This window comes from Epinephelus fuscoguttatus, linkage group LG7 (genome assembly GCF_011397635.1).
Source record: "Epinephelus fuscoguttatus linkage group LG7, E.fuscoguttatus.final_Chr_v1".
Lineage (NCBI taxonomy): Eukaryota > Metazoa > Chordata > Actinopteri > Perciformes > Serranidae > Epinephelus > Epinephelus fuscoguttatus.
The window spans coordinates 3,089,341-3,105,538 of NC_064758.1; the positions used below are offsets into that span (position 1 = coordinate 3,089,341).

General features: G+C 40.1%; 2 protein-coding genes across 5 annotated transcripts in view; one reads left to right on the plus strand and one right to left on the minus strand.

Moving 5' to 3' along the window:
* LOC125891979 (rho guanine nucleotide exchange factor 10-like protein) overlaps positions 1–16,198 on the minus strand; it is a 180,996-nt gene that overhangs the window by 24,876 nt on the left and 139,922 nt on the right. For all 3 annotated transcript variants that reach the window (XM_049581634.1, XM_049581633.1, XM_049581635.1), the window contains one exon: positions 11,624–11,739. In XM_049581634.1, coding sequence (XP_049437591.1) covers positions 11,624–11,739 — 116 coding nt within the window. The remainder of the gene's footprint in view (positions 1–11,623; positions 11,740–16,198) is intronic.
* LOC125892029 (uncharacterized) lies at positions 20–9,850 on the plus strand. 2 transcript variants are annotated; one of them, XM_049581754.1, is made up of 16 exons: positions 20–295; positions 753–827; positions 932–1,000; positions 1,086–1,133; positions 1,212–1,337; positions 1,592–1,762; positions 1,853–1,959; positions 2,170–2,480; positions 2,621–2,800; positions 2,907–3,079; positions 3,176–3,226; positions 3,550–3,764; positions 3,890–4,838; positions 5,807–5,940; positions 7,189–7,354; positions 8,117–9,850. In XM_049581754.1, exons 1-8 carry the CDS (start codon positions 47–49, stop codon positions 2,282–2,284), a joined length of 960 nt encoding a protein of 319 aa, XP_049437711.1. In that variant the 5' UTR covers positions 20–46; the 3' UTR covers positions 2,285–2,480; positions 2,621–2,800; positions 2,907–3,079; positions 3,176–3,226; positions 3,550–3,764; positions 3,890–4,838; positions 5,807–5,940; positions 7,189–7,354; positions 8,117–9,850. The 2 variants fall into 2 exon arrangements, with proteins under 2 accessions (XP_049437711.1, XP_049437710.1); XM_049581753.1 differs by lacking the exon at positions 3,176–3,226.

The window sequence follows — 16,198 nt, forward strand, 5'->3', positions numbered from 1 at the left end:
TATCAATACCTGTGTAAACTCCATTTTAAAGGCAGTGTTGGTAACCATGTCCAATACAGACTTTTTGTGTATATTGGGGGGGGGGGTTAGATGGAGCCCCGGGGAGATGCATCTTCCTAGATTTTCTACATTACCAAGCCTGCCTTTTAAAGCTGTTTCTAGGCTTATTTTATACTTCACATATATATTGTATAACTTGCCAAAAATGGGGTGTTGTCCTGGTATTTTGAAGGATGTACAGGTGGTCCATGCTTTGCATAACTCCCCAGAGAGGCCTCATACAATCGAGAGGGATGTAAGTACATTTATCAGCACTTTTAGCATTATCTAATGAACATTTATCTATGACAATTATTACCCAACATCAACATTTTTGAAGTGTTAAAGTGTAAGTCCGGCATAGGAGTTTGTTTAAAAAAATGCTCTTTTACAAGCCTTAGCAGTAGGCTAGGTCTGTATTGACAGGCAGTCCATACAAGTCGATGCACTGGAGTTCAGTTCAAGGAGGAAAGTATTGAACGCCGTTTTGGATACGTTCAGTACACCGCCCCAAGCTAATCATTGTTAGCCATGTCTGGCTGTTGGCGTGTTTCAGGGATTTCTCCCTTAATGGTTGACAAACGAAAAAAATTGTCTCGATGGCTTATTTGATGTATTTTCATGCCGAAAAAGACCATGGGGTCCATTTACGCTGGACTTGCGCTTTAAGACAATCAATTGTTGACATTGATATCACATTTATTGTTTTACAGGTTGTACAGGAATCTCATGACACAGAGATAGTGGAAGTAGCAGATGATGTAGTGGAAGTAGCAGATTTTGCTGATGTAAGCTTTTGTCTTTTATGAGTTTCATAAGAGGGACTTTGAATATGTCAATGTCAATCATAAATAGATTTAATGTTTTTATATTTCTTAATGTTGCCCAATAGGAGTGGCGTGCACTTTGTGCAAGACAAGATGAGGAATACCTTGAAAGTCTGCAGACTGACCAAGAAAGGGTAAGCACAGGTGTGTGTGTGTGTGTGTGTGTGTGTGTGTGTGTGTGTGTGTGTGTGTAAAATTTGGACATCTCCTCCCCCACAGGACCAGGCACAGCGCAGAGAAGTAGACGTTTACAGAAAACGCAAAGAGGCAAGGTGTCACTAATTTTGTTTTTTAATTGAACCAAGCATAGACGGATTTATTTTATTTCTTGTTCTCTTTTGACAGGCTTTGGAAAGAAGGCGGCTTAATTTGAGCGACCAAGCCGAGCCGCAGGATGGCATTTCACTGCAAGTGAAATATCCGGATGGCCATGTTGTAAGGAGGAGATTTCTCCTCATGCAGCCAATTCAGGTACTCAAATTGTGTTTAGATATCAGATACCTCCTGGTGCATTATTGCTAATTTACAAAAATCCCCTAAATTATATGCAAACACTGTCAATGTACACTTTTTTCTCTAATTGTTTAAGAACTTTAAACAAGGAGACTATGTCGGCTCAGCATTAATTAAAATATATATATATATATATATATATATATATATATATATATATATATATATATATATATCTATAGATATAAATTTTTTGTTTTGTTTTTTTGAAGCACCTATTTGACTTTGTCGGCTCAGATGACATGGCAACAGAGGTCTTCTCTATTCAGAAAGCCAGGGCATCACCAATAAGAAGTACAACAATGGGCAGAATAATTGATCATATCAATGAATCCTGCACAGTTTTTGTAACCTGGGATGACGTAATGGACACGGACATTACTGTGAGACTCCTGTATTGCTATTTAATTTAAAACATCATTATTTAATGGTAATTGAGTTTACTCAGGTTTTGAATTTTTGTTCTTTGCCAGGACACTCTGGTTCCCGAAGAAGATGACAGTCCTCAAAACATCTCATCCGTGCCCTTGGATACAACTGCTGGCTTCCTGAATTTGAGTCATGTTAATGACACTAACGAGTAAGTAGTAGTTTCCTACTTTACTATTAATAATTTACTGTATGTATTAAATGAGCCATGGCCAGCAGGCCAATAGAGTGCTTTATACAGATTAAATATATTATATTAATGCAACTGTTTTGGATGTTGCAAAACCCCACCGCAAAATGGTTCCATCAGCCTTCACAGCTCATGGATGACATAACTGGTTACTGTTGTGTGTTGTTCCAGATCAGATCTGAAAACCTTACTGACCACTCTAGCATCAAAGGTCTGGATTGGAGAGACGCCCAGCTGTAATATGATAAATGTATGCAGAGAAAACATAATGGATGGTGCCATCTGAGCCTTTGCAAGGAGGAGTTTCAATCCAGAATCCAAATTAAGTGTCATATTTATGGATGACTTCATGCAAGCAGAGGGTTCAGTGGACGAGGGGGGCCCTACATGGGAGGTTTTCCGACTGCTTATGATGGCTCTCAAAGACAGCACCCTATTTACAGGGCCACAGAACAGCAAGAACCTGTCCCTGGACAGCCATGGTTGGTACCCACATATGGCACTTATCTAACTCACCTAATTGATATTCCTGCATTTGTTGAAATTTTAGCTTTGAGTTTGTTGAAAAAGCCTTATCCTGCAGATATTTGCCAACTGGAAAATCTCATTTCCATTTTTGCAGCATTACACAGAGGTCTCTACAAAACACATGGAGTGATGATGGCTGTCGCACTGGTGCATGGAGGAGTGTCACCTTCTTTTTTTTCCTGAGAGGCTCTACCAAAACCTTTGCTCTACACCTACATCACCACCCACTCTCAAAGAAGTAGAAGATCAGGATTTGCAGTTGAAACTCAAAAAGGTATGTCAGTTTTGTCCTTACTTGCTGTATTTATTTTACTTTATTTTACACTTGAAGTATCTCAAAGGCCTGCTTCTACTAATGAACTGTTGATGATGTCTTAAAGATCAGTGAGGCAGTTGATATTACAGCGGCTAGAGCTGCCATTGAGGAAGCTGCGGAGAGCCTGTCCTTGTTGGGGTCCCTGAGGCATATCACCACCATGGAGGGACGGGACCAGTTGGTTCAGGCTGCCACAAGTTTCTACGTGGAAGGAAGGACAAAGGAAGCCTTGCAACAGTGAGTATTTGAGTATAGTCCCACACTTCATCTGTAATGGTGTCTATAAATTGTAAATTTTGTTCAGTTTTAAATCCTTAATTTTGTTCATGACAGTGCTACAGCGGTTGGACCACATTTTACTTACATTTTGAGGAAAATGCTTGGGTGAGCTGGAAAATACTTATTGCTGGAAAAACAAATCTTCATGGTGCCACATACTGTTGTCTAATATAGTGCACTTGCTTCTGTTTGGGGCCAAAGTTTGACTGTTCACAATGTGTTGGGCCTGTCTTTGTTAAGGATACTTAACTGGGTAATGACGATCAATTGTGTGCCACTCCTGATTCACTTCACCTATGGCAATTGCTTAGTTATCATAACATGGGTGTGTTGGGCTAACGTGCTTTTCTCTGAACATGCTTTCTTATATCTCACTTGTGTTGTTTTTCGTGTGTATTGATCTCTTTAATTTTATTTGTTCTTTACAGACTTGCTGAAGGACTGGGCACACTTGGTCTCCTGGACCTGATGAAGATTAACCCCAGCATCTTCAAGGAGGTGTTTACTTCATCAGAGAGGCCTTTAAAGGCTACAGACTTGATCTCCCTGTTCAAAGCAACGCTGTCCCATCCTGAAAGCAACCAGTGGCGAAAAGAGAAGAGAGTGGAAGGGTACTGGAGAGACTTCTTACTTGATATTGAAGGTAAATGAATGATTCACTGTAACGATTGTGCTGAGTATTGAGATTTCATTTGAGCTACTCTGACTTTTGCCAACATAATCCTGCTTATCAGCTGTTAATTATTGTATGACTGTACAATTTTACAGATGGTGTGTTTGAGATCACAATGGAACAAATCCTGGTGTTTGCCTCTGGAGCCGACAGAGTGCCAGCTCTTGGTTTTTCCCCTCACCAAACGCTGACTTTCATTCACGAGACAGGGCGGAAGTACCCTGAAGCGAACACCTGCCTTGTAAATTTGAGACTGCCTATCCATGACAATTATGTACAGTTCACCAAGTTCATGTGTGAGGGTATTATTCAAGCTCCCACTTTTGGTCTGGCTTAAAGTCACTGACATGATTTAATGATGGCTGTTTTTGTTCATTAATTGAATATGATTTGAACCTGTTTCTTTCTGATAGTATTTGATGTGTATGCTATTACAAGTAACTAAAAAGTCACTATAGTAGGACATCAAGTAGTTTTCAAGCTTTAGCTGGTGGGCACATGGACCTGCTATTGTTTCTGGAACTCTCCTAATTAGAAATTTAGATTATGTCTACTTTATAGGTCTGTAGTTGATGACCTAACAATGTTAAAGATCTCTTAATTAAAAAAAGCTGTATTTACATGTGTTACAGAATTTGAGCAGTGCTGTTTGAAACTGTATCCCCTATAATTAACTGCTGCACAGATCAGAGTATGGAAAACTTGTGTTTTTAGGGAAATATGCTTTTATCCCAATGTTTATAAAAATGTCCTTTTGAGTAGCACAGTTTGAGCTACTATGCTTGAGTCTGCCTGACACAGCTCTAATAAAAAAAATAATTTGGCCAGTAGGTGGCGGTGTGTCAAGTTGCTGTGAGTTAAAATTGCAATGCAACAGGCTTCCGTAGGGTCTGGAAAAACAATACATGTGAGCGGGATACAAGGAACGAAGGTCATGGCTCTTTCAACTTTTCTAGATCATTGTAAAGCTACATATGCAGAAAGTTCCAGACTTTTCCTCACGGATAATGTTTCCAGTGATGTCCTGCGACCAGTACTTATAAGGTAATACTACTTTACGTTAGACTCCAAGAATAAATTCATGCTATTAGCAAGCTAACACAGGTTGTTTGACCTGGTATTGTCGCAAATTCTGAATATTCCTCATGCGGCTGAGCACATGTTTAATGGTCAAAAAGTCGTTAATCACAAATTACATTTGTACATTATTGCATGTTGCAGAAAAATAACATTAAATGTGTAGCAACAGACTGAGCCAGTGTCTTCATTCTGCACCCGCTACAATTACAGTAAATCCCACGAAATTGCCTGCCAGCAAAATTATTCCCTAACTGGGCCAACCCCCTTTATTAAAAAGATATGTTACTACGTGCTTTATCATAAGGTTACGCTTTTTAGGCGAAGTAACCCTACTGATGTTTTTAATTAAGGATTTGCGGCGCATATTTAGAGGTGAGTTTTTGTGACTGGTCAGTGGCCTAGCTTCGGCCGGTCCGAACTGATCGCTTGCATGTATTGTCCTCCGTGTCAATGGTCAACAGGTCATGAACACAAAACTTGAGTGAAATTAACATGACAAGGACAGCTGGCTTGTAGAAAGTTAGTAATGGCAGTAGCAGTTCTGGTAGTAATAACAGGGAGGAACTGCAGCAAAATAGTCCCAATGATCCAGGGCTTTATAACAATTGTTCAAGATGTTTATTGGTAGTTTTAATCTGCATGTTACCTGCACCCACTGCAAGATCGCTAGCACCCAATCCCGGTCACTTTACAGCTGACACAAATCGGTGATAAATGTGCAAACCAGCCATGTAGAGATGTGAGGCACTTGTACAACCAATAGGTGCTTGCAATGAGCGAGTTTGAGGTTATACTCAGTCATGCTCCATGCAGTTGTGTTCAAGTGGATATAAAGATTCTAAAATGCCATATTTTTTAGTTGGATGGGAATGCAACATTTAATGTTATTAAGATTACTTTTTCAGAAATGTCCCATTTTGTTAATTCCTTAGACTGGAGACCCTTGAGAGGAGCATCAGATGGGCAAGAGGGAGGATTCTCCCATTGGATGATGCAGATGAACTCCTTCCATTAGTGACTGGTTTTATTCAACTAGTGCAAACAGCTTTGTCAACTCAAGATGAAGGTATTTTCTTTGATTCATACAGTTGGCTATCTCTCTTGTCAGTCACACTATGTACAGGTAAATGCAGTTCAAAGTGCTTTGCAAGGAATAATTCACACACAAGACAGAGAACTGTAATGCACGAGACAAATAAATGAAAATGAAATATCTTAGCAGCATACTTGAAAAGGAAAAAAATGCATACATTCCAGGATTATTACAAACATCTAGTTAGATCTTATTTTAAAGAAGTAAGTTTTGAGGTTGGGACAGGATAGTTGTAATGTCTGCTAGAGATTACATCATGCATTATGTCAGATAATTGATTATTAAAGTATTTCTGATTCTGATGTCAAGGCTTTCAAGTTTCAAGACACTTAAATGTGAACTTGTTTTCAACATGCTTAACTGATGTTCAGGAGGTAGGTTTGACTAATATAAATGAGTGTGAAAGTGCCTGTGATTTTACAGGAGTGCAGAGAGGTGTATTAAACTGTGACTCTGCTTCTTGATCCCAACTCTGGGTTATCAGGGTTTAAGACCGCCTACAAACTCGGCCAGGTTCTAAGATATGAGAGCGGCTCCATCCACAGTGGGATGAATACCATCTCTCCTAATAAGACCAGGTTTTCCCCAGAAAGACTGCCAATTGTCCATTTAAGTTAAGCAGTCTCTTGTAACGTGTGTGAGACCCACAGATAGTACTTAATCTCAAACTGATAGAAATCCTGCCACTGTCACTAGAATTGCCAGACACCAACCTCTACTGCATCCCTGACCATAACCATCTCTAATGATCAAATTCTTGAAATTATGAATTCTGAGGTCTAGATTAATATTTTATCTTAATTTCATCTGTTTAACCAGTTTAAACTATTCCCTATTAAAACATTAACTGGAACACCTGCCATTACGTCTGTGATATTCCTGGAGCCAGACTATCCGTAGGAGATATGAGTATTCATTCAAGCTAAATATTCTTCATATAACATAAACATAATCTAAAAATTGCATAGTGTTGCTTAAATGCATTGTATTTCATACGACTAAAAAAATTCATATCCATGCACCTCCACAAATCCACCTGTATGAGTGTAATAAAATATAGGCCTTATCAGGAGAGCACTATCAATCCTGTCTGCTGTTGGTTTAAATTGGTTTAATTTAGAAGACATGGACTGTCTCAATGTGATCTTCGGGATACTGGCTGACATGCATGCATATTAGTTAATATCTATCTTCTCATTAAATCTCTTTTTGCAACATTAGGTACCTCTGGATATCAAGCCCCATTGGTCCGGACAGGTGATTTTGGACGATCCAGCTACCTAATCACAGAAGAACACCTGAGATTCCTGCTTTCATGTGGATTTGTAATTGCAAAAATTGCTGAAGTCCTGGATGTATCAGTCAGTACAGTTAAACGGAGATTGAGGTATGAATGACAATTGCAAGGTATACAAACAGTATATTTTCCGCTGATTGCAGGGCTAATTTTTAAATGTTTAAATAATGTGTTCTTTGTCAGTATATTCACTTGCGGTGCTTGACGGTAAATTATTTTTCCCAAAAAAGCACATGCTCCTAAATTGAAAAATGAGAGAGAGAGAGAGAGAGAGAGAGAGGAGTGCGTCTTCCTCTGAGATACACACGTACGTGTTTTAGTTACAAAGACAACAAATTCAATAAAAAATGTAGCAAAGTTAATGGGAACTACTGAATAGTGTTGCACACATGCTCCTAAATACATTTTACAGTACACTGTTGAGCCCTGACTTGATTTTTTTTTAAAATTTTACCATAAACTCAGTGAAATTGGTAGAAACCCGCTCATTTCAAGCTGGTATTTGGCATCTGAAGGTCAAAGTAAACTGGAATAAGCAAAAGTTAAATTACGTAATGTTATGTATACAGGTAAGACATTCCATTTATGTGAGTTGGGTCATTCTGAGAATTAAAACCAATGGCCATATTCTTTACATTCAAAATCAATAGTTTGGCTTAGTTTATTGTTGAGGAAAGAAACTGTCTTGAGGATAACTCATTTAACTAAATTTTAAAGGTGTAATTTATTACTAGAGTTGCTATTATTATTATTATTGCTGTTACCTGTATCAGAAGTTGTGTTTCTGTAACATGATCACTTTCAGGAAAATGCAGATACACTTGGACTGAAATGTGTTCTTCTCTCTCCTAGGTTGTTCAACTTGTCCTATTTAATGAGGTATGCACGCCTATCTGATGCAGAACTTGATGAAGTGGTCCAGCAGTTGGTTGGAGAAAATGAAGAGATTGGTGCTAATGCTGTTCAGGCCAGACTATCTTCTATGGGTGTTCGAGTGCAGAGAAGGCCAGTGAGAGAGAGTTTGATTCGAGTGAATCCAGCTGGAGCCGCACACAGAGCATTGTCTCACCGATTGCACTGGAGAACCTACAGTGTTGCAGGTCCCAACTCGCTGTGGCACATTGATGGGAACCACAAGCTCATCAGGTAGGCTGATGATAAATTCATTTCAGTGAGACTAAACACTCAACCAACTGGATAATTTACAGGGTTCTACAGTGCAAGCTTTTCACTCACTTTTGTGAGTGAATATGCTGCATGCAAATGTAAAAAAAATTGGCTGTACTGGTGTGAGTGACTTTTGGATCCAATTAACTATGATGACAGAATAAACAAGCACAGATCCTGCACAGATGTATGTTGTTATGACACAAGTTAATATTCAGTTTTTTTGTCAAGTGTTTTCCCAGTCTATTGAACTGTAAACAGATTTTATAAATTCAGATGTACTCTGTTATGTAACTTGTAATTATGAGAAGATGTTTGCTGTGTCTGTTTTGTATTATATTACTGATTCATTGACATTACAGTACATAGAAAATTGCACTTTGACTGCATCCCTACATTTTTGGCAGGAGTAAGCATAGAATCCTGAAGTTATTAATGTTATCCTAACACAGAATACAAATAATAGCTTTTTGTTTAATTTTTAAGTGGAGGATGGTGATCCATGGTGGAATCTGTGGCTTCAGCAGACTGGTTGTGTTTTTGCAGGCTTCAGACAATAACAGAAGTAGCACAGTGTTTGATCAGTTTGTTCAAGCCACTGCTAGGTATGGGGTACCGTCTCGAATAAGGTGTGACTACGGGAGCGAAAACAATGCTGTTTGCTTGTTCATGAACATTTACCGTGGATCAGAAAGGGGAAGTGCCATACGGGGCAGAAGTGTCCATAACCAGCGGATTGAGAGGCTTTGGGGAGATCTTTGGCGGGGTATGACTAATGTGTACCACCAGCTTTTCTCCTTCCTTGAAAATGATGGAATCATTGACTGTACGAATGAGCTGCACTTGTGGGCACTACATTATGTTTACCTGCCACGGATTAACCGGGACCTGGAGGTTTTCAGGGAACAATGGAACAACCATGGCTTGCGCACTGTTGGCCACCGCACACCATGCCAGATATTTGTCCAAGGATGTCTTCAGAGGCAAACACAACCACTCACAGCCATGGCTGAGATTTTTGGATCCGACACTGCTCAAGAAGGTGCAGCTGCTGCTCTTCCTGCTCTGAATTGGCAAGACGTAGTAACAGTCCCTGCTAACCAATTCAGTCCAAGCCATGCACAGATGCAAGAACTCCAGGGTGTAGACACTCTGGCAGGACTTAGTGGTAGTCTGGCTATAGATACACTCCAAAGTGTAATTGACATTTTGGAACAGTAATTTCCCGTCCATGTCACGGCCACAACTGTAAACCTGCTACATATAGCTGATAGACTCCTTTCCCATTGCCAGTAGACGAGTGACACTGACTATAGTGACTTGTATCTGAGCAGAGGTGTTTTCACATTTCCTCTGAACACCTATAACCCTGCAATAAAAGTTATGTTTATGAAGGGTATAATGATGTATTTTTGCTGATGGAACTCTGGTTATTCATTCTAATGGTGTTTTTTGGATTATATTGTAAAGTTGATGAGTGATTGTGATTTTGAACATTTTTACTATATACTAATGGTATGAAATAAAAATACCTTTCTCATGATGGTCTATTTCTGTGGGTGTTTTGATGTAGAGCCAGATGTGGATTGAAATATTTTCTGTTAATTAAAATATTAATTAAGAATTAAATCCGGACATTCTTATCAACCTGTATTTTAACATTTTATCAGGACTAAGAGTAAGGTATGCCCCCTGCTGGTCATATATTAAATTAAAATGCTCAAAGAGTAAAGTTCCATGTTTTCCAAATACAGATATTCATTGAGTACCATTGCAGTTACTATTTCCATAAAAAAAAAGTTAATGTTTTTATTGATATTAAATTAACGTTTGATGAATGGTGTTAAAGCTAGAATGCCCACTATAGTGGAGCAAAATGAGGCAATTTTATCCTGATAAAGATAATTTATAATTTAATAATTAATGTTGGTAATAACTAATAAAGTTCTAAAACTGCAACCCAAATGTTTTATTTTTATAAGCTACACAATAAAGGAAGACAATGGCAAAGAACTAAGAGGTTTCTTATCATGTTAAATAGAGGGTGGAAACCCCCCCCAGGTTTACATAAATGGTTTAACCCAACAGCTCAGGAGCCGATTGGGACTCAAGACTCTCACCCGTTTCAAACTGGACAAGTGGCCAAAGGGCTCACAATCACGTGAAATTAACACATTAACAACGCGTAAACAACACGTAGACAACACGTGAACAACGCGTGAAAAATTGACGCGTTGTTGTCTACGTGTTGTTTACGTGTTGGAATTCACGTGTTAGTGACCTCGTTGGTGTTCCATACTCACAGACTCGGGCTTACTATAAGCGGAGCAGACTCAGTGTAAAAATGTCCGTGAAAAATCCCCGGGATGTGAAAAATACATGCCAAACAGTCTTTTGTGTGACACTGGTGCACGGAGCAGAGTCTGCGCGGTCGTGCTTTGTACGCACAGGGTTTGCGAACGTCCACTTTTACCGGGTGGACCTCCGCGTAGTCCGCTCCGCGTACATTCTGCCCGAGTATGCGGTCCGCTCGGTCTCTTTAAAAAAAAAAAAAAAACCCCGGTCCAAGACGGAGTACCGAACCGAATTGGTATTACCGAGAACCAACCCAACCCTACTTAAAGACTCAGTGAACTGTGCTCTAGTCAGACTATTCTCTGCTATCTGCCCTGAACCTGACTGTGTGCTGAAAATAAAAGAAGCTGTGACTGAACTGATTCTGTCGTCCTATGTACTGCTTTTGGGTTCATACCACCCTGCTAACAGTAATACAAATACTATTACAAAAATAATTACCAGCTGAAATAAACACATAAATAAACGGTTAAATCAATATTAAATGAATAAATAACTTTAAGTTAGTAGCTCATCAGGAAAAAAAAACATATTTCCAAATGTCTGAGTCTATATCTTGATAAGACTGGCAGTACTAATCTCACTGCAGAAAAAAATGGAAATGACAAATTCCCCCCATTGTGGCGGAAATGTCTTTAAAGGGAAGGAAAACACAATTCATGTATCAGATGAAAATTAAAATATAAAAGTAAAATGCTGATGCTTGAATTTTCCTTGGGGAGGAGACCCAGAGCCACTGCTGCTCAATAGGTTTCACCCCAACTATAAAACAAAACCTATGATCTATAAACCCAGCTCTGTCTGTTATCACTATCTCTAACCAGCAGCAGCACTCACCTTCACTGTGTTTGTTTTGAAGACAGGAAGTTTGCAGGTCAACAGTGGAAAACTAAATGAGGCTTTTTTCTTCCCATCTTCTTCAGCACATTCCCACCCCGGAGTGTTTTCCCGTCCTGAGCAGACAGACCACGCACACACACACACATTTTAGACACAAAGTCAGTTTGAAGAGCTTTCTCGCCTTGATTGTAACCTGTCTTGGAATGTCCATGTGAACTCTGTGTGTAGCAGGATCCAGCAACAACTCCATTTCTGAAGAAGGCTCAAGGTGTTTGGAGTAGGACAGAAGATTATGATGCTATTCTATACAACTGTGATAGAGAGCGTATTGCGATATGGAATTGCTGCTTGGTTTGGAAACTTAAATGTCTCGCTGAAAGCAGAACTAAACAGGCTGGTTCGCACAGCAATGAAAGTGATGGGGGTGAGAGAATACCCTCCCATCCAAAAGATTTTGCAGATAGTGTAATTAGACAAGCAAAGAGGATTACTGCTGATCCCTCCCACATCCTGTATGCAGAGTATGATCTGCTCCTGTCAGGGAGGTGTTACAGGGTCCCCATCAAAAACAAAAAAAGATACCTTGATAGATATAAGAACTCATTCATACCTATATCTGTGAATCTCCTCAACTCAGGTCATATGTAGGGTGGGTGTATGAATTGACCATACACATATTGTATGTTTGCACTGTTCTGATTGGTTCTTGTCATTCAGCCATAGTGGGTTCTTGCAAATGCCATTAGAAGCACTCTGAAGAGGCAGAGGAACATCTTTTTCACAAATTATCTGCTTTATGTACTGAAATATTCATTGTTTTTTCAGTGCACTAGATGGTGCTGATATTTTTTTCCTGGTGAGGTCAGCAGAGGTCTCAGTCACCAGCATTTGGCAGGAAGTTCATCCAAACAAAGAGAGGCACCGGAGAAAGCAATAATGCATGGGCATTTAAATCAAACGTCTGGACTTATTTTGGACATTTTAAAACAGACGAAAAGGAGGACTTGGATATGACACATATGATTTGCAAGCAATGTCATATGAGAATAAAATACTCAGGGATTACTATGAACATGAGGGCTCAGCTAACACTCTACGATACAGAGATAGCGCTAGCTGCTGATGGAAAAGCTAAGGTTAAACCCGCTCTGCCGAAAAATCAACTAACACCGGACTCACTTAGCTTGACAAAACTACCATCCACTCTGACAGAGCTAAGAAGATAACACAATCCATCACTTACTTCATGTGCAAAGATCTGCGTCTACACAGAGCTGTCAAAAACAAAGGCTTTTGTTACTTGCTAAAAACACTGGAACCCAGGTATGTGAGGTGTACCCAAGCTCTATAGAGAAGTGAAGCATAAAGTTGAGGAATCAGAGTATGGCAGGAAGGGTGGCATTAACTTGTGACGCCTGGACTTCAAGATCAGTGGATTCATATGCGACTATGATGGCACATTATCTCACAGAGGACTGGCGATTGCTGTCTCACATTGTCCATACTAGAGCAGTGCACCAAAGTCACACTGGAGCAAACACTGCACACTGAAGCACAAGGATGGAGGATTGGTTGTAACAGACAACGCTTCCAACATGGGTGTTGCCATTCAGTTAGCAAGATACCTGCACGTGAAGTGTTATGCTCACATGCTCTGTCTTCGCAGAGGGTGTTAAATCTGCCAGTAGTTCAGTCAGGTGTATGCCGCATTTCTGACTGGTTTCATGACAGCGTTGGTCAGTCTGTCTGCTTTGCATCACATTTTGCCCCAATAGAAATTATTATATGAACAGACTGAAAACTTTATCTTATGAGGTAAAACTGATGCTGACAAAGTTTCCTTTGAGAAAAAAAAACTGCAGTTGGAAAAAGGTAAAAAAAATCACAATACATCCAAATGTATTATCACAATACTCAGCATGTTGCAATATCACAATAATATTGTATCGTGACCTAAGTATCGTGATAATATCATATCATGGGCCCTCTGGTGATTCCCAACCCTAGAAAATAGTGTGTAGGAGTGTAGGTCTTGTTAAACCAATATTGATAACCTGTCTCTTATTTTACTTTCTATGCATATACTACTCAGGCTACAAGTGGAGACTATGTTCCTGATACCAAAATCTTTTCCCATTGCCTACAGATTCTGCCTACAAAGTCAGCTCCATCTACACAAAGTTACACATGGGACAGCTGCTTGCATGCATAAATAAACAGAAAGGGAGATCTAATTCCTGAATGCTTTATAGTCACAATGGTCACAGAAGGTTTCAAATAACTCATTACTGAAACAAAAAGGGAGAGAAGAAACCAGCCAGGTTGTCATCGGCCAATAACTTCTCAGAAACAAGACGTCAAACATAAGGCTCAGCATGAATAAGCTTTCAGTATCATTTTCAATTTGATGCAAATGGATAAACTTCAGTATTCACCTAGTTTCCACAAAATCTGGAACATGGATATGATGTTTTAGTGTCCTAGAGTCTCCCATGCTGTGTCAATGGCTTTTCATTATGCTCACAATAAAAGTCTGAAAAATGTACACAAAATCTACAAGTAGGCTTGGGTTGTATCACGGTATTAAGGTTTGCCAGGGTATTAAGTAATCCAGATGGTATAATTTTCTATACTGTCAAAAATACAGGCGCTCCTCTTTATACTAAACTCATTGTATGTAATGCACAGCACATGCCACCAGAGGTCAGTCTCTGGTCTCTGCTGATGGAACAGGCAGCTGAGCTTAAAGGGATAGTGCACCCAAAAATGAAAATTTACCCATTATCTACTCACCCATATGCCAATGGAGTTTTAGTTTTAGAGTCCTCACAACACTTGAGGAGATCCAAAGGGAGAGTGGGTAGCAACACAACTCCATCTAATGGAGGCTTACAGCGCCCCAGATTCAGACGTCCAAAAACACATAATTGAAACCATAAAATAGCTCCATACTGCTCGTCCATAGTGATCCAAGTGTCCTGAAGCCCCGACATAAAAAGTTGTTTGGAAAAACATCATTTGAACTCTGTTTTAAGCCTCATTGTAGCCTGTAGCTCTAACTGCCTCTCTGTGCACCATATTCAAATAAACACAAGAAGTTTGTGCTCTAGAGAAAGGATCAACACTCAGTGAAAAACCTAAGCCCTATGATAAGCTAATATGGCAAGGCTTAACTATACAAACCAATGAGCAGTGATAACTAGCATGTCTTTGGGGTCATCAGGTGGGAACCTCCTTTCACCAGTGTTTCGTCTCGTTGGTCCCACAACACCTCCAGGAGGCTAGACAGTGATCTCTGGCGTCCCAGAGACACTCCCCTAATGCCAGGTCTCACTGCTCCCTTCCCTGCACCAACCCAATAACCTCCTTTACCTTACTTACACATGGCTTTCTCAGCCCAAACAGTACTGCCACCTTCAACCAAACCCAGGCTCCGTACATGTGAGCTCTAGGTAGAAGCAGGGCTGATACTACCTTTCCTAGCACATTCACCACACTCTATTTCACACGCTACATAGCATAACTACAATATAAGCTAAAGTTAAAGGAGCTAAATAAACTTACAGGATCAGCAAACACACTCACCTTGCCGCATGGCCTCAAACAAAATGGATTCAAATAGGCCACTCCCACATTTAAATACTTCCTCTTCCTGGATTTCCTCCTGAGAGGAAGTGGATCTCTCCACCTGATCTCAAGGAGTTATGTACCCTGTTTAGTAGTTCCCCCTGCTGGCCCCCAACTGACATTATTTCTTCTCTTATAGATAAACTGGCTACATTTAATTGCTTCATCTGACATTTCCCTCACTTCCTCAAACTCTGTCCCTGCACTCCGAGTTCCCCCAGGAGTGAGACAGCTGATCTTGCTATGAATCCCCTACACCACACTTCCACTGGACAAATCCTAGTCTTCCATCCTCGCTGCTCAGCTTCTGCTCCTAAGTCTGCATATCTAAGCTTTTTTTTTCATAGGCTTCTTCCACTGAGTCTTCCCAAGGAACTGTCAGCTCAATGAAATAAACTATCCTTTGACTCACTGACCACAACACTAAGTCAGGCCTCTGCCTGGTACAAACTATTTCCTGGGGAACAACAAGCTTTCCCCCTAAATCTACTTGCATTTCCCAATCACAAGCACCTTCTAGGCGGCCACACCCTTGCCTCCTTACTAACTTATCTCTTCTGTGTTTCTCTCCCTCACGGACAAACTGAATTACTAAACTCCTATCCTTAACACCTTCTGAATTCACCTGTCTTCATTTCCCTTCGATGCCTGCAGCTAAACATTTCAACACCTGGTTATGTCGCCATGTATATCGGCCTTGTGACAAGCTAACTTTACAGCCTGACAAAATATGTTTTAAGGTTGCGGTACGTGAACACAATGGGCATGATGGGTCCTCATTTACCCACAGTTTTAGGTTCTGGGGGGTTGGTAACACATTGTATGTAGCCCCTACCAGGAACCTAATACGATTCTCCTCCATACTCCACAGGTCCCTCCAACTAAGCTTCCTCTTCTCTACACTTTCCCAATTCAGCCACTGTCCCTTTTTAGCCTGGGCCACTA

Excerpts from the sequence above, each read along its gene's own strand:
- LOC125892029 (XM_049581754.1), top strand. The coding sequence starts at position 47 with ATGTCCAATACAGACTTTTTGTGTATATTGGGGGGGGGGGTTAGATGG. Across the intron at positions 828-931 it reads AAGTAGCAGATTTTGCTGAT|GAGTGGCGTGCACTTTGTGC; the intron begins GTAAGCTTTTGT and ends GTTGCCCAATAG. Across the intron at positions 1,338-1,591 it reads TCCTCATGCAGCCAATTCAG|CACCTATTTGACTTTGTCGG; the intron begins GTACTCAAATTG and ends GTTTTTTTGAAG.